The sequence below is a fragment of the Rhinolophus ferrumequinum genome, chromosome 3, assembly GCF_004115265.2.
Source record: "Rhinolophus ferrumequinum isolate MPI-CBG mRhiFer1 chromosome 3, mRhiFer1_v1.p, whole genome shotgun sequence".
In the NCBI taxonomy this organism is placed as follows: Eukaryota; Metazoa; Chordata; class Mammalia; order Chiroptera; family Rhinolophidae; genus Rhinolophus; species Rhinolophus ferrumequinum.
Window position 1 is genome coordinate 63,021,081 of NC_046286.1, and position 27,064 is coordinate 63,048,144.

Here is a 27,064-nt window from a genome sequence, read left to right on the forward strand (position 1 = left end):
CACCAGTGTAACAAGTACAGTGCATATTCCAAAAAACAAAATACAAGTTATAAGACCTCACATTCCAAGATGTTCATTCGAGGACACCTGGCAATTAGCTAAAAGAATTATGAGACAAGATTACAAACAACTGAATACTATGGGGCCCCTTCAGTTAGAACGAAAGAAAAAATTATTTGCAATAATTAACAATCCTTTACACTTGCATAGTGCCTTGTAATTTTCACGTTTTATGATAAAACAATTGACAAAGTTGTGCTTTTACATTACCTGTATGAAATTAGCACACACCCCTACTTACTTTAGTCCTAGTTCATAAATCAACCATATCAATTACAACAGGGTGCGCAGAACGATAAGCATCACTTCAAACTCACTAGTATCACTGTAGCTGATACTGTTTATTCAGAAATGTTCCGCTAAGATCCTAAAAACTCCCTCCCATATAGTCTGACCGTCTTTAAAGTCTAAGCGGGACAGGCAGATGTGCCCTCACTCTGGGGGAGGGGGAATTCCTGCCAGGATATGCAATGAGGTGAAGACTGGTTTAAACCTACCCTTCGCAGGCAGGGAGCTGGTTCCACCTGTCCTGCGGTGCGAGCCCGTCTGCCCTCCGGGACGACGGAGAGGTGTTCTTATTACACGACCCAGCTCACCTTCTCCTAGGAGAACTATCAGTAAGGGCTTCCTAAGGGGTTTCTATGGTTTTCCCTCAACTCCCAGGAAAACAAAGGTTCGGGCCCAGCTCTGCTAGCACTCCGCGTTCCGTTTTGGATCATCTGCGGTAGGTGCTCGATAAACCCCAACACGCAATCATATAGCAGAGGATGGCGCGGAGGGCATAAGGTTGGGGGAAATTAGTTACCAACGAGACGAACTTTGAAGTTCTACGGGCAAAACGCGGTTAGTCCCTCAGGAGGTGCTACATTCGAAGGGAGGTGAGGAATTCACAATGTGAGAAAGCGAAATCATGGGCGGGCGAAGAGGGGTCGCAAAGTAGGCGAGTACACGACAGGAACCGGAGGGACTGTGCTGAAGGGCCAACGGGCTGGTTGTCCCCAAAGGCTCGGAGGTGCCCAGTGGGTCAGACCCGTGAGACTGGTTGAGACCCCGCGCTCCGCCGCCCGACGGACTCCTCCGCGAGGTTTCAAACCGCCGCCCCCGGGAGGCGCTCAGCCCATTGGAAGTTCCACAACGACCGTCACCAGCCCACGGCCGGAGCGGCAACTCCTCGGCGGAGCTCTCCCCCTCCGCGTCTCCCCAGGAACCAGACCCCACAAACTCCACCTCCAAGCCGGGTCCCAACTCGAGTCCGGCCGCCTGCTCCAGGCACTCGGAGAGCGCCCTCCGCGAGGGGACCGACGCCCCCCGACTAAGGTGCGCCGCGGGAGTTCGAGGGGCGCGACGGGGCCACGCAGGGGACGGGCAGAACCCGCGTCCCTCAGAGTCCGACCCGGGACGCGGCCCCGCAGCCACCTTCGCCTCGCCCCTCGGGCACGGCCCGGCCGGGCTCCGACCCACCCATCCCGCGCGGTGGCGGGCAGGGCGAGGACCGTAGCGAGCCGACTCCCCCGCCCCTGCTCTTACCCATCTTTCCGCCTCGCCTTGTAGACGTGCCCGTAGGTGCCGCGTCCCACTTTGCACCCTTCGTACTCAAACAAATCCTCCACCCGCTCCCGTTCCGCCGCCAGCTTCGCCTTGAAATCATAATCCATTGTCTGCTTCCCCCATAGAGGCACCGGGACGCGGGGGCCGCTGCCGCTCAGTCCCTCCTCCTCCTCCCCCCGCGACCGCCGCTCCACTTCTCCAACAGCCGCCTCTCGGGCGCGCGCGCACGCGCGCCGCCCGCCGCCCCGTGGTCCGCGTTCAGCAAGGGACTCCTCGGCGGCCGCAGTAGCCACCTCCTCCACCACCTCCTCCTCCTCCGCGGCGGCGGCGGCGGCGGCTCCCGCAGACACCCCCAGTCCCGCCTCCCCCCTTCATTTCCTTGTTTTGGAACCTGGTGGGCCGCACCGCGGCTTCCTCGAGCTCATTAACGAACCAACCCTCCCGCCCCGAGGTCGCGGAGGCTCCTGGGACCTGTAGTTCCGAAGGCACGAGGAGCAGTTGAGTTACATCTGCGAAAGAAATACAGCTCCCAGGTTGCCTTGGGTCGCTATAGCCTCGCCCCCACAAAGCATGCACGCCTGCGCACTGAGCACCTCCCCCCCTCAGGTAGAGCTGGACTGCCAGTTCCTGTGAAGGTAGAAAGTGCGAAGTTGCAGTGTGGTTTCTGCGAGTTTGAGGGAGCTAGTGGAAAAAAGGCCCTTGTTCTGGTGTGAGGAAAGTACTTCACTATAACTGTCCCCGGGGGAGAAAAGTGGAACGTATTTAACAAGCGCCTTGCTCAAGAGTCTGCTCCAGTGGTTTGCGAGGTGAGGACTGTTGTTAGGAGTTGTACTGCAGATTGTTTTTTTGTGGCAATTGGTCCTCATCTTGCCCCGCCCCTCGTCCAACCGTTCATTGGCGGAGACTAGAGAATGACGTCCTCGTTGGTGCGTGGGTATCCCCAGGCTTTGGCTTCTTTCCCGTTCTTGATTGGTAATTGAGTGTGCTCGGTTCCTTCTGATAGGTTAATCTTTTTATTTGACGATGCAAAAACCGTATTTCAAAAGCTGAACATTCAGCGGTTTCCTAGTTCTAGCATCGGTCTGAGGACGTACAACTTCTGGTCCCTAACAGCCAATCATCCTTTTCTTGGCCCTCTAGTCATGGTCTCCGCCTAGTATATGCGATTCCCCTTAGCCAAGCTTTGCCCGTCTAAGGACAATTAAAGGGCTAGAAGGATGCAGTGTTTTAAAAACAATCATTTGGGTTGGACTGTAAAAGTTTTTTACGGTGTATACAAAATGGTGATGTTCTCCTAGAATGTTTAAAAAAGTCCCCTTAATCATGGTGAACATTGATTCATTATTGCAGACATAAAGTGTCAGATGCTTGGGATACAATCTTAAACATGATTGGTGCTACGATAGGATTTATATACTACGTTCAGTGGGAACACAAGGAGGAAATGGTCAATTCTACCTGAAGTTTTAAGGAAAGTGAGTAGTGACTTGTCTGCAAGGTTTGAGAAAACCTGGGAAACTAGAGGGAAGAGGTGGGAGGATCGTTTATTTACTAAAACAGTAAGTTTCCTGGGAAACCTCCTCAGATCTTGAAGTTAATTACGAAGTATATGCGATTCTCTTATTTCCAGGAACTATGGTAAGTGCAGGAAATACAAGATGAAAATTGGTCTTTTTCCATCAGGGAAATAAAACCTATTGGGGAAATAAACATGTGAACAAAAATAAACTATAGATTCAATGAGAAATGGAAGAATAGGAGGACTACGAGAGGACTGAGGTTAGGCTTCACAAAGGAGGTAGGTTTGAGCCAAAATTTAAAGAACCTTGTTTGGAGGACAAGTGGAGAAGTGGGGAGCAGGGAATTATTTCAGGCAGAACCAGCACATACATATACCATGAGAGAACATGATATATTCTGAGAAACGCAACTAACTTGAATATTACAGATTAAGGCAGGGGGAAACGATGGCTAAGAAGAGACTGGACAGGTATCCAGAGCGCAAATTTTGAAGAGCTACGTATATCAAGCAGAAGTTTTAGATTTCATCATACTGTAGGCAGTAGGAAGTCATTAAGGACTTTTGAGCTAAGGAGTAATGCAATCAGTTTTGTGTATTTTAAAAAAAAAATCCTTCAGACAATAGTGTTTGGGATAGAATGGAGGCAGGTAAGTACAGTAAAAAAAAAAAAAACTTGCATTAATTAATACTTGTAAAATACAAAGATCTGAACCGTAGAGTGGCAGTGCTGATTATGAAAAAAGGGCAGATACCAGAATTATTTATGAATCAAATTCAACAGGACCTGGTGATTAATTAAATGTAGGGTTAAAGGAGAGAAAATAATCTAAAATGACTTCGAGGTTTTTTACTTTAACGTAAGATAGAAAAATAAAGGAATAGAAGCAGTTTTTAAGAGAGAGATGATGAGTTTGGCTTGAACGTGTTGAATTTGAAGTACCTGTGGGGCATCAAGATAGAAGTAACAAGGAAATGAACATTTTTACGTGTTAATAAGAAGTTTTATAGATTTGGAAATCATCAGTGTATAATGGTGGGGTGTGGAGAATATTTTTTGGTTGGTTGCTATTTTTAAATAGGAGTTTTTACATTCATTATATCCTCAAAATATCCCTAGGAGATCTGATGTATTATTATTCCTGTTTTACATATGAACAAACTGAGACAGCTAGTAAATTGCAAAGCCAGGTCTTAATGAATATGTACTTGGGATTAAATGGAAATTAACAAATGTGTTAGTAAAAAAACAAATATAGGCTATGAAAATCTTAACTAAAGAAATCAAAAAATGTGACCACATCCTGTATTATCAAGGAAATGGGGAAACAGACACTCTCCTACATTGCCTGTGGAAGTATTCGCAAAATATATACCAAATTATACAAGGTCTGACAATTAAGTTTGCAAACTTGTTGCAATGATGTTGCTAACCTTTTTTGACATAACAGGGATTATTCATTATGAATTTGTACCAACTGGACAGTTAACCAAGTCTACTATTTGGAAATGCTGAAAAGGCTGCGTGAAAAAGTTAGACAAAAACAACCTGAACTTTTCGCCAACAATTCATGACTCTTGCATCACACCAATGACCAGCTTATACGGCAGTGTCTGTGAGGGAGTTTTTAGCCAGTAAACAAATAACTGTATCGGAACACCCTCCCTACTCACCTGCTCTGGCCCCCAATGATTTCTTTCTTTACCTGAAGATAAAGGAAATATTGAAAGGAAGACATTTTGGTGACATTCAGGACACCAAGGGTAATACGACGACAGCTCTGATGGCCATTCCAGAAAAAGAGTTCCAAAATTGCTTTGAAGGGTGGACTAGGTACTGGGGTCAGTGCATAGCTTCCCAAGGGGAGTACTTCGAAGGTGACCGTAGTGATTCAGCGATGAGGTATGTAGCACTTTTTTTAGAATGAATTCGCGAACTTAATTGTCAGACCTCATACATTAGATTTTGATCTTGGCAACGTCCATCAAAATTACATAGTAGTATCCTATGGTTATACTCCTGTGGTAGATGTTGTGATGTGCCTTCCAGATCCCCCTTCAGGATTAAGGGATGTATCCCCCCCCATCCCCACCCTCCAACTGCCTCCCAAGCTGCTGGGAGTGCTGCTACACATAGCCGTCAGTTATCAGTCCTTTTCAGGAATTGCCTTGGCTGAAGAGCCACCACCTCACCTAGATCGTGCCATTTTCCTAGAGCAGCCGCTATCCAATGGCTGATCAATGCAGAGATATAAAGGCCCAGACTGCTCACTGTACTTCAGGACAAATCTGATGGATCATCCCATCTTCAGAACTCCCTGCGGGGTTGACTGAGGTCATCTCTGAGAATACATTGCAGACCAACTTCTCAATCTCCCCGATCCTGCTTCCTTCCTTTCCCTTCCAAAGGTATTGTGCAGTTTATTAACACTCTCTAATACACTGATTACATGTCAATCTCCATCTCAGGATCTGCTTCCCCAGGAGCCCAATCTGTGGTATTCCCCACATGTGCAAGATGATATAATTCAAGGTTACTCACTGAGGATTGTTTATGATAGGAAAGGACTGGAAACAACAGAAATGTTCATTGAAGGGGGACTGGATAAATAAATTATGGGACATCCATCAATGGATCATTATGCATCCCTAAAAATAAAGTGAAGGCTATAAAATATGCCTTTCAGCTCTCCTCCCTGCAGGGAGGCCCCAGCCGCTAAGCTCTGAATCTCCCACACTCCCCATGGCTACTCCCAGCCTATGACTGAGCATAGCAGGATCCTAAGGCAGGTCCATTCCTGCCAGATGTGAGTGGGAGTACTCTGATGGGAATGACTTTGCTTTAAGGACTCCTCAGGCTTAAACCCATCTGAGTCTTTCTTAGAATCATGTTGCAGGCTGAGTCACTGCCTATCCAACTTTCTTTCTTCCTTCTCTCCTTCACAGGGGTCAGTCAGATCAGTACCATAATCTGACAGCTCCACCAGCTACCTCCTTTTTTTCCCTTCTTTTTCTCCCTCACAGGCATCTCCTCCAGTAAGTCTCTTTCCTGTCTAATTCCATCTTAGCATCTGCTTTTCAGAAGACCCAAACAATGAGGAAATTGTACTGAAAAGACCTCCAAGATATATTTTCAAGTGAGAAAAAGCAAGAATGAGAAGAATGTCTATAATATGCTAACATTTTTATACAAAAGAAAAAAATACATATTTGCGTGTATATGCATATACTTACCTCTAAAAAGAGCACAAGAAACTGCTCAAGAAAGGGAACCATTGCTTGCAAATTAGGGGTAGGAGAGAGAATTTGTACTGTATACCTTTTTGATCCATGAAATGTAAATAAAATTTAAATGCAAAAAAAAATAAAAGCTTAGATAAGAAAGGGAGGAGACAGATAGATAGGATTGTGGTTACCGTTATCAAGACAGGTTCAGAGTTTCACTTCATTGTTTTGTTTTGTTTTGTTTTTTAATAGGAGGAGGGAACTTTTCATATATTGAGGGAGAATAGCTGGTGGAGAAAGAAAAAGTGAAACCATAGGAAATATTGGGGCTGAAATATGGAGCTCCAAGAGCACACGCTCCAAATATAGGATAGCTTCATACAGAAAGAGGGGAAGAGCTTTTTCAGAGGGTTGGTGGGGAGAGTAAGATTGGGTACGCATGAAGAAAGGGAAATTGAAAAGCTGAGATTCCTAACATCATTATAATAAAAATATTTTGGCTGTATGACATGGGAAGCATGACCAAATTCAGAGAAGAAAAGCAATGGGGGTAAGGGTAGGGGCCGTTAAGGAAAGAATGATGGTTTGGGGGGGGTGGATTTTGGCAAGTAAGGAGTGAGAGTAAGAGCTAACGTTTATTGAATCCTAAGCATTTTATATAAGTTAGCTAATATGATCTTTACAACCATCCTATGAAGAAGGTATGTATTATCTCCATTTCACAGATGAGAAAACTGAGGCTCCAGGAGGAAAATGTCTGTACAGGTAGGTAGTGACAGTGACAGTCAGAGACAGGATTTAACCCCAGGTCTCTAGAGGACAAAGACCGCACTGCCAAGTATGGAGAGTGGCATTTATCAAGAACAAACGATCCCACTGAGACCCTGGGACATCCTCTTTGTCTTACACTCTACTTTAGAAATACTACTTCTACTTTCTTTTTCTTCCTATTTGGTTTATATCAGTCATTAGTTCCCCCTTCTCAGTGCATTGAAGAATCACAGGGCTTACGGAATACAGAGAAGGTACAGATGCCACTGCCCCGACGATGTTCATTGTCTCAGTGTGTATAAGAGGCCTTCCTTCCTTTGCTCTTTCCACTCAACCAGTAACAGTTCTCTGGCCAATCAAATTTCAGAGCATTAACTGCCATATAAATTCCTGTTACTTTTCTAGGAGGTGTATTCAGACTGTTTAAACGTTGATTAAAAGTCTGAGGATGAAGCCCCTTTTCATAAGGATGATCTAAGCTCAAAGGCTGTTGGGGAAACAGATTCTGGTCACTTCAGTACAGAGTCCGTGTCAGGGAAGCTGAAGAAGAAGAATGGGATTAAGAGTCAGACCTCTGCCTGACTGAGTCCAGACTCAGGGAGAGATGCCCACCTGCTGCTGACAGGGTATAGGAAGAGCTTGATGCCTGGATCAGTGTCCTAGGGCTGTTGTAGAAAATTACCACAAATTGCATGCTTAAAACAACAGGAATTGATTCACAGTTGTGGAGGCCAGAAGTCTGACATCAAGAGTAGACAAGGTTGGTTCCTTCTGGGGACTCAGAAGGAGAATCTGGTCCGTGCCTCTCCTAGCTTCTCGTGGCTTCCTTGGCATTCCTTGACATGTGATAGCATAATTTCAATCTCTGCCTCTCTCTTCATCTGTCCCTCTTCCATCTGTGACTACGAGGTTTGACGATTAAGTTTACAAACTCATCCTAGAAAAAGTGCTACATACCTCATTGCTGAATATCACTATGGTCACCTTCGAAGTACTCCCCTTGGGAAGCTATGCACTGATGCCAGCACCTAGTCCACCCTTCAAAGCAATTTTGGAACTCTTTCTGGAATGACCATCAGAGCCGTTGTCGTATTACCCTTGATGTCCTGAATGTCATCAAAATGTCTTCCTTTCAATATTTCCTTTATCTTCGGGTAAAGAGAGAAGTCACTGGGGGCCAGATCAGGTGAGTATGGAGGGTGTTCCAATAGTTATTTGTTTACTGGCTAAAAACTCCCTCACAGGCAGGGCCCTGTGAGCTGGTGCATTGTCGTGATGCAAGAGCCATGAATTGTTGGTGAAAAGTTCAGGTCATTTTTGTCTAACTTTTTCACGCAGCCTTTCCAGCACTTCCAAATAGTAAACTTGGTTAAGTGTTTGTCCAGTTGGTACAAATTCATAATGAATAATCCCTCTGAGGTCAAAAAAGGTTAGCAACATCGTTTTGAGTCTTGATTTGGAATGATGGAAATTTTTTGGTCATGGAGAATTGGCTGACTTCCATTGTGAACGTTGATGCTTTGTTTCAGGGTTATATTGGTACACCCATTTCCTCACCAGTGATAACATGGCCCAAAACATCGTCTTGCCTCTCCAAAAGATCAAGGCAAACTTCAGCTCTCCTTTGCTGTTGATCATCAGTGAGATCCTTCGGGACCACTTTTGCACACACGTTTCTCATGCCAAGATTTTCAGTTAAGATTTTCCTGTTTTCTATATCGATGTTTACTTGGCCTGCTATGCTTCTCACAGTCAGCCAATGATTTTGACACACGATTCAACGTAGTTTTGCAATGTTTTCGTCAGTTCTGCTCGTTACTGGCTGCCCTGACTGCTCTTCATCAGTGACACATTCTCTCCCCTCAGAGAAATGTTTAATCCATTTGTACACTGCCATTTCCTTCATGGCATTATCCCCATAAACTTGAACTAACATGTCCCTGATTTCACTTCCACTCTTGCCAAGTTTAACAAGAAATTTAATTTTGTTTGTTGCTCTAATTCAAGCCCAGACATTCTCGCAACGGCACATGAAAACACGCAACAACAATAACGCCACTCAACAAGACACCGCCACATGTTGACATGGACACAGTTGTGAGACACTGATATACCAAGGTTATGAAACCTTACCGAGCTGTTTGTACAGTGCTTGTACAGTGCTGCCAGTGCAAGGGCACGGTGGCAAGTTTGTGAACTTAATTGTCAGACCTCCTATATCCAAATTCCCCTCTTCTTAAAAGGATATCAGTCATATTGGATTTAGGCCCCACCCTAATTCAGTATAACACCATTATAACTTGTGTACATCTACAAAGACCTTATTTCCAAATAAGATTACACTCTCAGGTTCCAGGTGGACATGAATTTTGGGGGGACTCTATTCAACCCACTTAGTGCCCAAACTTCAACTCTGTCACTGAATGATGGGCCATCCTGAGAAAGGAAAGAAAATGGTTCTTACCCTCATCCCGCACCACATTCAGTGGGAATGAGATGCAATCTTCGGCATCCCCAGACTGGACTTTTTTATTTTTATTTTTATTTTTCTTAAAGGAGAGTCTAACTACAAGAATGTTATTAAAACACTTCTTCATCTTTTAGCTGTATTTCTCTAATGACAAAAAAACATACCATGGTGAATGAATCTGATCCTTAAAAATTAACTTAATATTCTCTGTAGACAGATTTCAAGATCTTTTTGTTTTGTTTTTGTTTTTATTGTCACTTTTTAGTAGATCATATATGGGAACATATAGGATGTCCTCAAATATACAGTAAATACAGTGCACTACAAAGTAACAACAAAGTAGCTTGATCAGTCCCGCTATCAGGCAGATGCTTATTTCAGAGAGCTGAGGGACATTTTTTTGTTTTTTTCATTCAGAGAAGAAATAAAACCAAATTCCTTCTGAGGAGGAGCAGAACTACATAGGAACTTTATTTATCTCTCTGGCTTATTATGTTTTCAAAAAAACACAGTGAAAACAGTTGAAATCCACAAATAGTACTTTGCCAGTCATCCTTTCATTCTTTAAACTTCTTAGCCCCAACAGAGGACAAATTGTTCCCTGACACCAGAGTGCAGCCTGCCCTAGATTTTAAGCAAAAATCAAATAAATGATACCACACAGAAATGAATAAGGCCTAATCACATACCAGAAAGGAATTTGAAAAGTTTGAACTAAATATTAAAAAACTGAGTTCATTTGACACAGGTAGAGAACCACATTGAAATAATCAACAGTTTGTTCATGTCAAAAGGAAAGGTGGGTGTGCCCTGTTTCCAATGGATTAGTCATGAAGAGAACTAAGCTGCAAATCTTGCAAATCAAGTTCAGTGCATATGTGATGGAAGTAGTAAGCAAAATCGTGACTATTTTTAATGCTTATGCCTTTAGTCATAACCAGTTTATAAGCTATGTGGAAGTCAGGTTTGAATATGGAGATAAAATTTCTCTTAACACAGTCTAATCTAGGTCAGGGAGGTCTATTGAAGAAATTTACCAAGTTGTTTTCTCATGGTTTAAGGCTCAGCTCAGGATCATCTCCTCTAGAAAGTCTTTTCTTGCCTCTCCCAGAGTAGGTTGGTGCCCCGTGTCCTGCTAACTTACTTATATTTAAAAAAAAAAAAAACTATTTTCTAAAACAAAAATAAAATTAGTGAATTTCATTGTTTTACACATTTGTTAATTTTTATATCTGGATTAATAGAATACAGGTAAATTTGCCTATCTACTTCTGCATTCATTCTGTTACAATATGTTGTTTTGGTTGTTTTGTTTGGTTGATTATGTTTTGTTATGAAGAAAATCTAGCATTATGGAGGTATCTGTATAGTTAAAAAGGGGAGGGGTATTTTAATAGTCCTTTCAGATAATTATAAGGATATTATTCTCTGATACTACATCAAAACTCAACAAGTGGTAATTTATTAAAGGATAGTTATAACATAGAATCTGAAACCAATAGCAATAAAGATTCATACTGTTACCTACAAATCCATTGATGTATCTTAAACTTTGAATGGATTCTTATTTGTAGGTTGATCAGTCCCACTGTGGAGTTACACATTTGTAATATCGTATATTAGACATTTGGAAAATAATTATTCAGATCTTCCAAATGTTGACACATTCCATTATCAAAAAAATCTTATCTGGGGCGGCCCGGTGGCTCAGGCAGTTGGAGCTCTGTGCTCCTAACTCCGAAGGCTGCCGGTTCGATTCCCACATGGGCCAGTAGGCTCACAACCACAAGGTTGCCGGTTCAGCTCCTCGAGTTTCCACAAGGGACGATGGACTCCGCCCCCTGCAACTAAGATTGAATTGGGCACCTTGAGCTGAGCTGCCTCCCGGATAGCTCACTTGGTTGGAGCACGTCCTCTCAACCACAGGGGTGCCGGTTTGACTCCCGCAAGGGATGGTGGGCTGTGCCCCCTGTAACTAGCAACGGCAACTGGATCTGGAGCTGAGCTGTGCCCTCCACAACTAAGACTGAAAAGACAACAACTTGAAGCTGAACAGCACCCTCCACAACTAAGATTGAAAAAGGACTTGACTTGGAAAAAAGTCCTGGAAGTACACACTGTTCCCCAATATAAAGTCCTGTTTAAAAAAAAAAAAATCTTATCTGTTAATATCACCACAGATCTCATCAAGAAAGATGTAAGCATTGGGAAGATAACAAGCTCTTGGTGTCAGGTAAATTTTTCAAAATCTTCATTTTCACTTGAAAGCTTAACTGTTAAGATAGGCAACAAATACCATGAACTCTTTTCCTTGAAGTAACAGTGTCACTTCATTCATTTCTAAGAAAATGCCAAATACCCAGTCTGAATAAACATAGTTTTCATTCTTTCAAGTAAAAATGAATGGTCTATGGGAAAAAAGTGGCTCTTCCGGCTCACAATTCCAAAGATTACATAAGTACTTTTCCTTGAGATAGCCATCAGTATGCAGAAGAAGTGCTTTATGCTTCCTTCCCATCTTGTCCCACAGAATACTAAGAAGATATGTCCTCTAGGATCAAGATTTAATAAAGCTAATAAAAGGTAAAAGGGGTCAAATATTTGGTGGTAGAAGGAGAACTGACCCTGAGGGGTGAACGCACAATGCAATATATTAATGATGTATTATAGAAATGTACACTTGAAACCTGTATAATTTTACTAACCAATGTCACCCCAATAAATTTAATAAAGATAAAAAAGCTAATAATTTTTCTGCTTCATTGAGGACATTCCTGGGTGTAACTGGCATTTTCTTTATTGTGAGTGTGTGGTGGTGAAGAATGCAATGATTGCTGGTACAGCTTGGTGCCACTGTCTCATACATGCTGAGATGCCAGCAATTTTACCCACCATTAATTTCTTTTGCACCAGTAATGCAAATGTCAATGCTGGGAAAAAAGGGAAGGAAAAAAATGTCTTAATATTATTATGAAAGTAGTTTTAACCTTGAAGACACCCAGAAAAGGTGTTAGCAATGTCCAGGAGTCCATGGACTTTACTTTGAGAACTGCTGTGGTAAAAAGCTAGTGCCCTACTTTATAAATTCCCTAGAACTGCTGTAACAAAATACCACATACTGGCTGGCTTAAAACAACAGAAATGTATTCTGTCACAGTTCTGGAGGCTACAAGTCTGAAATCAAGGTTATCAGTAGGGCCCTGTTCCCACAGATGGTTCTTCCAGCTTCTGCTATCCGCAAGCCTTCCTTGGCTTTTGGCAACATAACTCCAATTTCCGCCTCCATCTTCACATGGTCTTCTTGTCTGTGTGTGTCTCTGTGTGCTCTCCTCGTATAAGGACACTAGTTATTGGCCTACCCTAATCTCCTATAAGCTTGTAGGGGAGGAAACAGTTTTCCTTGACCCTCTTAGAGTCTCTAGGTAGGTCTGAAAACAACTTTCACATGACTCGGGAGAACTTCATAAGGAAATGATGACCCATAGCTACAGTTAGATCTGAGTATTCCTATGCTAGCCTTGTTGAACAGTGGACAGTTGTGGAGGAATATGATAAAGAGTAAGAGGTAAGTGTAGTACACTGGGGAAAACTTAGCAAGGCCTGTTGGTTCACATTCTTCTCAGCATCCCTTTGTCTACAGAGATAAGCATGCTGCTTTCCTCCAGGTATAAGGAAGGCACCTTTTATATAGTGAGCTGTTTCAGGGGAGAAGCTGGGGTGCATGTCAGAGTGACCTGCTTCTGCTGTTTTCTCAAACTCCTCCAGCCTAAAATATTCAGTATGCAAAGTTGCCATATTTTAGGGTAGTGTGTTCTGAACCACATGAACCTCATCTTAACTAATGACATCTACAAAGACCCTAATTTCAAACAAGGTCATAATCTGAGGTTCTAGTTAAACATGAATTTGAACAATCAAAATGTCCTTCGATAGATGAATGGATAAAGAATTTGTGATATATATACGCAATGGAATACTATTCAGCGGTAAGAAAAGATGAAATAGGACCATTTGAAACAACATGGATGGATCTTGAGATTATAATGCTAAGTGAAATAAGTCAGACAGAAAAAACAGAGAACCATATGATTTCACTGATATGTGGTATATAAACCAAAAACAACAAAAGATCAAGACAAATGAGAAACAAAAACTCATAGACACAGACAATAGTTTAGTGGTTACCAGAGTGTAAGGAGGGACGGGGTGGGAGATGAAGGTAAGGGGGATCAAATATATGGTGATGGAAGGAGAACTGACTCTGGGTGGTGAACACAAAATGGGATTTATAGATGATGTAACACAGAATTGTACGCCTGAAATCTATGTAACTTTGCTAACAATTGTCTTTAATTAAACTTTAATTAAAGAAAATAATAATAAAATAATAAAAATAATAAACTTTAATTAAAGAAAAAACATGAATTTGGGGGACTCTACCCAAGTCACTATACCCACCAATATTCCCTAAGGTATACGTACCCATCCCAGAACCGCTGTGAATGTTGGTGGCTAAAAGTTCACAGCTGTCCTTTTTCTAGAGTCTAGAGAATTTCCCTTAACGAAGGGAATTGTTTCATCCAAGAAGATACTTAACACCTCCCAGAGGCAACTCATAGCCAATGACCAGCTGAGATTGTGGTATAAAAGTTTGGTACCCTTTCCTCAAGGCAGGAAGTACCTTTTTGGTGCAAGTCTTACTCCAGAACTCCCCTCGGGATCAGGCTGAAGCTAGTCTCCAGCTGAGACCATAACCTGACGTAACTTTTTCCCCTACCCCACCCAGCTTCCCTCACTCCCTTCCTTTTGAGAGCACAACCCAAAACAAGTCCTGAATCACTTTTCATCTCTTTGACAAATATTGAATGATTGCTGCTTGATTTTCATTAAAGACATGGTAGGGAGTCTAATAGATCCTCACATACATACCGCCCCCCACCACACACACACACACACACACACACACACACACACACTAGGACACAAGAGTCTATACCCTCATCAAATAAACAAACAAAACTCCTGCCCTACACCAGCGGACAGCAAGAAAACTAATCTATCTTGACCTTGGCTCTAGATAAGCTGTAATAATTTGCAAACACAAGCATGGGTTCATGACCATTTCAAATTGCCTATTGTTAGGAGGCAATTCTTCATGAGTTTCAAGTTCCTGCACATCTTGTGAGCAGAGGCACTAACTGTCTTTGTTCCAGACTGCATTTTCAATGGTTTATGTAGTAAGCAGTCTTGGAAGAGAACGATAATGTCTCCCTCTGGACCAGAGGGCAGATTTGCTTATAGCCTTGGAATATAGTCATAATTTTCTCTCTCTCTAAAAGGCAGGCATGCCTACTGCGCATTATAAAATATCGGTGTTCTGTTAGTTCAGCCTTCCTTTCCTGTAATGCAACCCACTGCATGTATAAATGCCACCTGGATCACTTTGTGGGACTTGGGAAACCAACACAAATGCTGACTCTCTGGCTATTGCAATTGTGTTGAGTAATAACCTATCCTTGGTCTCTGACCCCAGGGTAGTGTGTCTTCTGCCAAAATCCATGAAATTATGGCAGGCTAACTGTGGCAAGGTAAAATCTCACACCCTTCACAGTTCTTAATGCCTAGGTGGTCCAAACACCTTATGCCGAACATTTATTTTAAATTGGTCCTAGGTTGATGTTATCCTGAAAGAGCTAGTATGAACAAAAGAAAATCCTCTTTGGAAGAACACCCTTCAACTCAGACCTCAAACAATTCCCACAGATAATGTATCAAGGAACCATGAGCTTTTAGTCAAGAAAATGAAGTACCACAAATTAGAGGCAGTATCACAAAAACTTCAGATATTAGAATTATTAGATAGAGAATATAAAATACATATGTTTACTATCTTCAAAGAAATAAAAGATGAGATTGAAAATTTGAGCAAGAAACAAGAGGCTATTAAAAAATGACCAGTCAAGTTTGCAAAGGACCTACATAAGACCTCTAGAAAATAAATATATAGAGGCATAACTTAGGAGATATTGAAGATTTGGTTCCAGGCCACCGAAATAAAGCAAAAATATCACAATGAAATGAGTCACATGAACTTTTGGTTTCCTAGTGCATACAAACGTTATATTTACACTATACTGTAGTCTATTAGGTGTGTAACATTGTATGCCTAAAAAAAGTACTCTCTTAATTAAAAATACTTTATTGCCAAAAAATGCTAACCATCACCTAAGCCTTCAGCAAGCTGTAATTTTTTTGCTGATGGAGGGTCTTACCTTTAATTTGTAAAAAGCACAGTATCTGTGAAGTACAATAAAGTGAAGCACAAGACAGGTATGCCTGTAATTGTTGAAGTGAAAATTTTAATGGATGGGTTAGACATCAGTAGATATTTAGCTGAAAACTGAATGAGTGTGTTGGAAAATAGATCTGAAGAAATTATTCCAAATATAATACAGAGCAAATGTGAAAGGAAGATTATAAGCTATGAAAGACAGAGTAAAAGGGTCTACATGTGTTAAATCAGAGTTCCAGAAGAAGAGAAGAGAAAGAATAAAGAAGAGGCAATATTAAAAATTTTAATTTTGGGGCCAGCCTGGTGGCTCAGGTAGTTGGAGCGCTGTGCTTCTAATGCTGAGGTCGCCAGTTCGATTCCCACATGGGCCAGTGGGGGGAGGCGGAAGAAGGGGGAAAAAAAATTTTAATTTTGGCAGGGCTGTGTTCAGATATTTTAGGCATATTAAGTTTTCCAGGAAAAAAAAAGGAAAGATATCCTAGACATATAATAGGGCATGAATATGCAAAAGTAAATAATAGGTGCAGCTAACTTTAGGCAATAGTTGACTTTTTAAAATGTGTATAAAATGTGTAAAAAGTCAAACAGAGCTTCTTATTTAAAAGGGAACTGATAAATTCTTCTGTAACATAATGTTTCTAATAGGTGTTATGTAGCTAGCTATACATGTTTAGACTTCCTCCCACCTTCCCTAACAATTAGGAAATACGTTTTGTAACCCATAGCCATATCAAATAAAAGCTCACATTCTAGCCTCATTTTAAAATGCAAGAATAACAAAGAAATCAAGGAATTGCTGATTTTAATCTCTATACTTTTTCATTTTTGTAACAAATTTCATATGGAAACCTCACAATATCAGTATAAGAATCTCAATTTTGACACTTAAGACCCAACACAATGCCAAAATAGGTACTTAATGAATAGTTGTTGAATGAATGAATGATTTAATTAATTCATAAAGATGATACCTAAATCTAAAAGTGTTCTGGGGAAAAAATAGGACTGACAAAGAAAATTCATAAGTATATCATTCATAAGTATATAACTTATATCATTCATAAGTATATAACTATATCATTGTTAAACTACCTGACCTTTTGAAACTAACAATTAAGGTTCGGGAATTCTCTACTTTGCCTCTCTGTATCTATAAAATATTGCAGTCCTTTTATTATATTGTGGAAGGATTGCGAACCGGCACAAGGTTCCCATGTGTTACTTAGCAACATTTCCCTGTCCCCTCTCTTACCTCCTGTTGGCAAACCCGCTCAGAGGAGGTTGTGGAACTTGGCAGGGGTGAAGGAAAAGCCAGTGACTGATACTTTATGTCCAGGAATTTTCAGAGTCTATAGATGTCTTTTGGTTTTTGTTTTTCTTTTTAGCTTTTCTTTATTTGAAGGTCTAATATATAATACAGAGGGTGCCCCCAAAAAGTATACATATTTAAGAAAGGAAAAAACTGTATTAAAATTGTAATACTCAATATATACCAATAACAAAAGATGAATACAAGTTGTGTATATACATGTTTTTGGCACCCATGGAGTACTCGTATATGTATATATATTAGAGTTTACTGCACAGTGGAAGATGCAGAACAGAAACATGTTTAACTGGAATAGGGTCCTTTAGCACTGGTTCTTCCACACCTTAATTGCTAAAGATATTGATGTTGGGAAACGTTGATACTCCCCGTCTCACATTCGGGGTTACAGCCTTGTCCAGTGAAGCAATACACTACTTCACAGGGGAGACCTAAATTCAAATGAGTTTCTACTGACTTTTATGTGGGTCAGCAGGGGCATGAAAAGGAAAATAAATGAGAACAAAGAAGGAAGGGATCACTCCTATGTAACTCCTTGGGTATAAGTATTAATCTGAGTTGGTAAAGTAAACACCACTTGAGGATAATTATAATTCCCGGTAGATAAAGTATACACATCAATAGAAGCCTATTTGGACAAAGCTAAGCTAAAATTACTGCAACACTTTTTTCACATAACTGCTTTCTTAAAAAAAAAAAAAAAAAAAAAAAGCTTTAAAATAGCCGTTGGAAAATTAATTAAAGTAATAATTAAATAAATTGAAGTGATTAATTACCTCCTCAAATATTGTATGTCTTAGGAAAAGATTATATTATTTTTAAGGCTAAGTGAAAGTAATGGTAGATATGAAATAGGTTGTAGAAATAGTAAAGTGAATGGAAAAGTTTCACATTTCGTTTAGGTATGAAACTAAATAAACAGTATTGGGACTTCACTATTCAGAGTGGATAAGAGTTTGATTGTCATATACAGTTAAACTCATAAAATATTCTAATTTTTAATTATCCAAGATAGAAATAATTTAGTTCCTTTCATCTAAAATGATGATGATTTTCACTTTTAATCTACCTCACTTTCATAAGGATTTAATGATTGTAAACTGTGACTGACATAAATAAACATATGCTTTTTATTATCTCAGAGTTTGAAAGTCATTTAAAGAGGAAACTACTTAAAAAGTACATACTTTGTGATATGACCAGATACCAAAGTACTCATAATTATCTGATGTTTGCACATAGAAATAGTTATCTATTTTACTATTCTTAATGGGATTTCCCATACTTCAAATTTTTGTAATTCTTACATTCTGTGGGATAAAATTCATTAGTTGAGTTTATACTGAAATATATAAATTTCTAGTTTCATGCATTTTATGTATAGTCCTCAGAAGAGTCCTGATCTTATGCTATGTACACATTCGATACAATAAACTTTTTGCTCAGTTGAAAACTACACTTGTGGATTTTGAATAAGTAATACTAAACTGGTTCTGTAAAAATATGCAAAGGTTAGGTATGTTTATGAATCTGCCTGGGGAGGTTCTTGCCACATTCTAAGTGCATGCTGAAAATTCTTTATTTTGATAATTTCTCAGCAGAGACACTCTCAAACAGAGATCTCTATACTATATAGTGTGTTAAAATAAAGTTTCAACAAGGGGACCAAGAAAAAAACACCATTCCCACAAAAAAAGTAATCGTACATTTTTAACAAACAAAATAATGTAATGGAAATACCTTGAGTGTGATGTGAAGCAGTGTTTTCAATATCTGATGGTAAGAAGCTGAGAGTATTGTCCCGCAAAGCATTATCAGTCCCATTAATTATGTCAATGTATGAAGAAGAATTTCATCTTGTTTCTAGACTTTAATTTACTAAGTGTATTAAGGTTATGATTTTAAACAATAACTTTCTTCATTGCAAATTCCCCATTATTGTTTTAGAATCTGGTCTCTCTAGCAGATAAAGTCTGTCTAGGTTGATACTTTAATTCATTTTGGTTCTTGCAAAATTCCTTTTTTCCCCAGATTGTTAAGAATTCTGAGATCAAGAAAATAAATGAAAAACGTCTAAAAATGTCCATGTATACTTAAAACACTGTAACTACATGTATTAAATCTACAGAAAAACTGATGGTTAGGAACCTGCGAAATTTAATAGATTTTTACAAAAGAGTACTAAAACAACACACCATAATAGATGTGATAATTTTATTACATTTACTCACAGTACAGTTTGAATAATTATAAATTAATAAATGTCATCAAATTATATAGATTATTCATCAGGTGACTGATCATCTGGTTTCTTCCAACATCTACCAGAACTGCTGAAGAACAGCCTGAATCTTAAAGGGTAATCCTTTAAGCATCTCTTAATAAGCACCCTATAACTACAAGGATCCAGGTGTCCCTTTTGTATGATATTGCAAAGAAATGTCCTCCCCTGTCTGACATTTCCCTATTCCCAACCAACTTAAAATAGATTACACGATCTCTGTAGGGCCCATGTGGTTCCACGAAGGTATGAAAAAAATGGAAGTATGGTGTGCCCAAAATAAGCTTTTTAAAACTGTTGATTCAGGGATTCTTAGTTACATGCAAAAGGAAGCTATCCAAATTAAGTCAAGTAAAAAGGGGGTGATTAGAAGTCCAGAGGAACATCGCATGGATCCCAAACACAAATATAGAGATGGTCAAAGTTGTCAGACCAATACTCTCTCTCTCCATCTTTCTCTAGGGCTGTATGATTTCTACTTCCTTGGGAACATCGAGGTTATGGCTTACCTCTGAAGATCAAATTTCTCAGTCTATTTGCATGTACACAGCAAAAAATGGCTGTCAATTTGGAGTCTACCTGACCTTAACAACTCTAGTGTCCTCCACAGAGTTACTGATTCAATGTCTAGGTCTCTGGGTTCAAATAATCAAGCAAAAGAATCTGATTGGGTTAGGTGTTCTTTCGTGGTCCCCCAACCATGGCTGGGGATACAAGGTCTAATGCAAATATGGCTGCCCCTTCCTGGATCTGTGGGTAGGGCAGAGTCTCTCAGGAGGGAATGTGGGTGGGGATGAAACAATTAGTATCTCAAGTTCCCAGATACCAGTTGAAGTTGGACTTTCTCAGTTGGTGTTTGAAAGTCTCTTTCAAATTGGGAGTTCAGGCTATGGATGGCAGAAGAGACAAATTGTATCAGCATATTCTCCTATTTCAAAACAAAACAGGATTTTTGTGTGTTGGAGGTATATCTTGGTCTATTAAAAATGGAAGGAGGGGGATACTAGGGGTTCTTGGTTCCCAACTATCTTTCTAGCTTCTAAAATGAATGGAAGCTTTAAATGACCAGCTATAACCTGTTTCCAGATGCCAGAATAGCTTTTGTTGTTCAACTCCACATAAGATATCCTAAGAGAGATAACACATTGATAATGATAATGTATTGCTCCAATTATCCCAGTTAGTATCTTTCTCAAACAAGAGTATAAGAGAATAAGCCATGAACAGAACTTAGACAATTCTTTAATACTTTGGTTCCATCTCTCTAATTGTAATACCATGCTATGTGTAATAAAAACAAAACAATCACATTTTACTCCTCAGTTTTCAGAGTTTGTAAAGATCACCTGCTTTTATTATTTAATTGTTATAGGTTATAATAAGTTATAGTGACAATATGCTTTTACATACCCTCTGCATAAAACATGGTATATTCAGTTTAGCACAGTGCCTATGAAGAAACCTGGTTACTAATGTACAGCTGGTGATCATAGTTAATAATACTGTATTGTATCCATGAAAGTTGAAAGAGAGTAAATCTTAAAAGTCCTCAACACAAGAAAAAAAAGAAAAAAAATTGTAACTATGTATGGTGATGCATGGTAGCCAGATTATTGTGATGATCATTTCACAATGTATACAAATATTGAATCATTATGTTGTACACCGGACACTAACATAACGTTATATGTCAAGTATATCTCAATTTTTAAACAAATAAATCAAAGAAACCTAGGTACTGCCCGACACTGGATAGAGTTCTCAGTTAAGAATATTTTTTCCTCAAAAATTTGAAGGTATTGCTCCTTTGTCTTTAAGCTTCCAATGTTGTTTCATAAGATATATAAATGTCTAATCATTATGTTATGTTCCTTGGTTTGGGTCTTTTTTTTTTTTTTTCACATTCTTTATGTGGGGCAACTGATGAGCCCTTTCAATCAATGTCCTTTTTTTCTGAAATATTATATTTTTTAAATTAATTTATTTATAATTACCTTCTCTCTCTTCTTTCTTTCTAGAACTCTTATTATTTGTTAATGGGGACTCTTGGACTAATCAACTCTTGTACTTATCAACTAATCTTTTCTCTCCTATCTTTAATCTCTGGCTTGTCCTACTTTCTCACAGACTTCTTCAAATATATCTACCACCTTTTTAGTATATGTGCTGCCAAAGCAAGCACATCTACCACCTTTTTAAAAAAAATCTAAGCTATCCTATTTTTAATTTCTAAGCACTCTTATTTGTTCTTTGAACATTTCTTGTTTATATAGTATTCTGCTCTTTCTTGTTGGTTTTATTTTTATGGATAGAATATCTTCTCTTTTCACTATGGAATATAATTATGGTCTTTTTTCTTAGAAATTTACTTCTACTTCCTACATTTTTTTCTGTTTCCTGTGGTTTCCTTTCTTATGTTTACTTTGATCTCTGTCTTTAAATGTTGAAGGCTTTCTTCAAATATCTAATACTTGGCTATTAATACTTAAGCATTAAGCACTTCAAAACAGATGGTAAGCACTTGGCTTCTAGATTTATGGTCCTAACCGTAGAAAGACCAAGCTGAGTTTTGTTTTGTCTTTTTTTAAAGTGAGCCTCAAACGTTACAATGTAGACAGAGGTGTTTCACTGGAGCTACTCCAGGTAGAAGCCCCCAAACTCTAGGAGATACAAGCTTGATTCTGCTTTCTGCAATTAGACATTAGACCTGGGGAGAGGGGGAAAATAGGGCTAATTTTCCCTAAGAATTTGTAAATTAAATATTCAATAAAACTTACTTTCCATAATACTTCACTTAAAAACTGGGGCGGCCAGTTAGCTCAGTTGGTTAAAGCACGATGCTCATAACACCAGGGTTGCAGATTCGATCCCTGCATGGGCCAGAGTGAGCTGCGCCCTCCACAACTAGATTGAAACAACTACTTGACTTGGAGCTGATGGATCCTGGAAAAACAAATAAATAAAATGAAATAAAAAAATTACCATAAGCAACAGATGCAATAACTTCATTTCTGTAAATATCTGTCCTGGGAAAATGTGGGCTTTTTAAATTTCATTCTGACAAGTCTTTTGTGAGGTGGAGTGGCTGGTGGGACGCAAAAGATTAAAAATCTCTACTCTAAGAAAACTTTATGTCTACCAGTGGCATAGGAAGACTAGGGAAGAGTTGGGGCTTTGGGTCTTTAAACCACAGCTGTAAAATGTGGTCCAGAAATACCAGTTCTGTGAACTCAGGAACCCAGAAGGGCCCTGCACTGGACCCCACATTGCATTTATTAAATAACACATGGGCACCTCTTGTCACTTGAAATCCAGGCACATTGCTGGTATAGTGTGACTCATAAACCTCCACTCCTGGAAATAACACCAATTACACCCCAGAGAAATACTTCTCCATGTCTCTTGCCCTATGTCCACAATACAAAGGCCACTGAATACAAATGCCGTAAAAGTTTATGGTTTAGAGTGCTGTTAACAAAGAAGGAAGACCTCCCTTTGGAATGTGGGGCGGATTTGAATAGCAGAAGCTGTTAGATGAAAAAATAATAATAATAATTAACTTGTCATATTCTTTTTCTCATTGTGAATGCAATAGCTTTTGGCCTACTGAAGTATCTTTTCCTAGTGTCAGGTGTCCATTTTCTTGCTTCTCTCAGGACACCAGAGATACAAATTAGGGTAAAATTTCAAACAGTTGAGCATGGTGACTGAGAAACATTTTGCAATACTGAAACTTTTACATTATTCTTAAATTTGTGTATACCTAGGTATAGACATGACAATACATGAAGTATGATACAGACTCTACATGAGTAGCAAAATGGACATATACTAGCATTGCAGATAGTTTAATTTTCATAAAAATATTTAATAGGTTTCATTAAATTTTCAAAAATTAAATTTAAAAACTATATTTTTGTAATTGTAAACTCAAAAGTTGTGACTATTAATCATAATTCATACATTTATTGCCTTTAATTTTAACAGATTATACATTTTGAAAGAAAAATAGCTTTTTGAAGTATCTGGAAAGAATTTTAAGTTGTGATTTTTTTGCATTTACTTTATACTTTTATACACATTAAAAACAATTAGTTTTTTCAATCCTCTAGATGAAAGAATGCCTATAAGTTGAGATCATGATAGAAAAACAAAATAGGAAAGTAGAGCTCAAAAACAGTAAAAAATAGTCTCAAAAGAAAATAGAAATACAAAAACCTTCAGAGGCTATCTACTTAAATATTTAAAAACTGAAAATGAAAATGTTCATAAATCACATTAAATTTGCAAACAGCACATTATAAACTCTTTGATTACTAAATATTTAATTACTAATAAAAACAACTAAGAAAATTATGTTTGCATATTTTGCCAGAACATGGTCAACTATATTGTTTATAAATGCATTGTTCATTTTCATTCATCAAGTTCATTGTCTATCTTTTCTTATTTTTAACTTTATATCTGCTGTTAAATATTTAATTAATCCTAGGAAACACTTTTAGTAAATTTGTTATAGTCTAAGTTTCTTTTCTTCTCTTTTCTTTTTTGGTAGCAAACTTTTACTGAAATCTTACATAAGTCAACCTTTACATAATTGAAAAATGAGTTCCCCTTCTAAAAAGCCAACATAATTGAAAAATGAGTTCCCCTTCTAAAGCCTTAAATATCCAAAGCTTGAAACGGTTAATTTAAAAGTAAGCAAACAAATAAAATCTCTGCAGCAGACCTACTGAAATACTTTTTGAAAAAATATCTAAATGAGCTTAATCTTTATAAAAGTTATTTTAGCTCAAAAGCTATAATCAAAGTTATCTTAATTCTTCAAAGAAGAAAAAGGGTCTTCGTGCCGCCATTTCTTTAGATTCTCGTTTTTTTCAATAAATTTGTCCACAAGTCAATTTCTGTGTGCCCTTGTTTCAGGAGATTCTTCTTGCAGAAGAGGCAAAGTACAAACATGGAAGAGTAACTGCCTAAGCAAGTAGGAAAGTGTTCCTTAAAACAAGTTAGTGTGCAAAGAACACAGAGTTCAGGGTTAATCTCTGGAACTCGATCTGGATGGTGATCTTGACTTTGATCGGATCTAGAACGGGATCTTGAAGTTCTTTTTGATGGAGGGGACACAGAATCAGCTTTTGAAAGTGGAGCAGGTAGGGGAGAATTGGAACGAGACTGACTCCTTAATCTAGATTTTGACTTTATAACACCTTTTCCATTTTCTTTGGGGGAACGAGATCGAGAACGTGACCTGCTTTGAGATTTCTCATTGTCATCCTTAGATCTGCTTTGAGAATGCGAACAGGAGCCAGGATCAGACTTCGGTTTAGATTTGCTCTTTGGTCTAGATTTCCTGCCTTTTGACCAAGAATGTGATAGACCTTTGCTCCAAGACCTAGATCGGGAGCGACTTTTTGAGCTACTTTGCGATCTACTACCGCTGCTCCTGCGACTCCTACTTCGTGACCTTCTCTGGACCATGACCTTGATCTGCTTCCAGAGTAAGCCTGCCTATGGCTCATTCTTGTTTTATCTTCGATGAGCCTAATATTTCTGCCGGTTATTTCTGTACCATGCAGTGCCAAAGCATACTTCATGTCAGAGTAGGAGCCAAAACTCAATTACGCCTTTGTGCGTTCTTTGTGAGCATCTGAATAGGTTGCTTCACCTGCTTGTCTCCTGAAATCCTTTACATCTTACCAACTGCAACAACTAGAAAGAGTTTCTACAATAAGCCTGCATCCTGTTCCAAGAGGTGGTCCATATTTGTCTCTGCCAGAAGTTCTCCGACTGCTGTCTCCGGCTTCGATCCATCGCGTAGCCATCACCATCAAGGCACGGCCCCGGGCTTGCTCCACAATCAAGTGTTGGCCTCGCCGCAGAGGTCCTTGCGGTTCAGCTAAACGGCGTGGTCGGCGTCTCAGGAGTCCTGCAACTTCACCAAGTCATACCCATTTTTGAGGTCTGTTTCCAGGAGGTGGCCATAGCCACTGAAAACGTGCGGTATGTCTTTCGCCCGGACGTGGTAGCTAAGCCGTCCTGCGTAGGCGCGGCTTGTCCACGACCCGCAGGGGGCTGGAGGGCTGGCGGTCCCAACCGCCAACCGCAAGCAGAAACCTGGTGCGGCTGCGGGACCGAAAGAACCGCAATACGTGCCTCCCACTGCAGCGGCGGCCAAGTCCAGCTACACAATGGTATATTCTGAGTTTGTTATTCTCTCTTATTAGTTACACTTTTTTCTGTTGCTTGTCTTTCCCCTATGCTGTTAAGTTGAAATACAATATGGGACATTAACGGGAGTCATTCCAAATAAAACTGCATTTTCGCTTTTGGCATATCTCCTCGTATCTACATTGGTCACACAAAAGAAGTCAACAGCTTTGGGGACAGATTATACCTGGGTACGTTTGTTTCACAATTTAATGTAAAATATCTCAGGCATTGCAGTGTTCTTCCTTTCTTCAGTACTTTTGCTTCTGCATTTAGTAGTAATAATAACTTATCTTTGTATGCTGTTCTATAGTTTCCAAACCCCTTTCATTACTCATAATCGCAATGGAGTCTCACAACAACTTTGGGTGGTGGAACTCACATTTACATTAGAGAAAACCATGTTTTCAACATCACAATTGACAGATTTGTGACAACCGGACTAAACATTAAATAGTAAATGTTTAACAACTGCCTCTTGGCGGGTATGGAGAGCCCTGATTGTATAGTTTACCAATTTCCTTGAAGTAAATACTCCCACTGTGGCCAATTTCAAGCTACCAATGTGATATCAACTGACTCCTAGAAGTTCTGAAAATTTAACAAATGGCTTTTGCAAACAGGAAAAAGCCAGCTCTAACCCCCCCCCCCAGTCACTTTAAATTTAATCCAAAAATATATGAAAATGTATGTATGTGCTTTGTTTTGAGAATGGGATATCAAAATAAAAGATATAGATGTTCCAATTTAGTTGACAGATTAAACCAACAATGAAGCTATTAAATGGTAGTGTGGTCTTAATTACAAATGCTTTTGGAGTTCCCAGAGGGTAGTGAGTGTGATCGAGAAGTTCTAAACTAGGCCTCAGTGATCCCCAACTCCCAGTATTCATGCCCTGGTGGAATCCACTCCCCTTCCGTGTGGGCAGAACTTGTGACTTCCTTCTAATCTTCTTAAGCAATAGAATATGGCAAAGGTGTAAAGGTATTGGGATGCCACTTCCACGATTATATTAGACTGCAACTTCTGTCTTACTAACCGACTCTCTCTGTTTCTGGCTTTGACAAAACAAGCTGTTATGTTGTTAGCTGACCTATGGAGAGGCCCATGTGGCAAAGTACTGAGGCCCTCTGTCCAAAAGCTTGTAAGGAACTGAATTCTGCCAACAACCATGTGAGCCTGGAAGCAGATCCTTTCGTAGTCAAACCTTGAGATGAGACTGCATCACAGCCCAATACCTTGACTGCAGTCTTGTGAGAGATCCTGAAGTAGAGGACCCAGCTAAGCCATTTGCAAACTCCCGAACGATACACGTAATGAGATAATAAATGTGTGTGTTTTTTAGGCCGCTAAGTTTGCGTGAT

The 27,064-nt window shown here is 39.6% G+C and overlaps 1 protein-coding gene and 1 pseudogene across 1 annotated transcript in view; both read right to left on the bottom strand.

Annotated features, from left to right (window-relative positions):
* CDK19 (cyclin dependent kinase 19) overlaps positions 1-1,888 on the bottom strand; it is a 130,065-nt gene extending 128,177 nt beyond the window's left edge. The window contains exon 1 of the mRNA XM_033097548.1: positions 1,588-1,888. Coding sequence (XP_032953439.1) covers positions 1,588-1,715 — 128 coding nt within the window. The 5' untranslated portion in view covers positions 1,716-1,888. The remainder of the gene's footprint in view (positions 1-1,587) is intronic.
* Positions 1,889-24,528: 22,640 nt separating this feature from the next.
* LOC117020680 (serine/arginine-rich splicing factor 6-like) lies at positions 24,529-26,103 on the bottom strand (annotated as a pseudogene).
* Between the last annotated feature and the right edge of the window lie 961 nt (positions 26,104-27,064).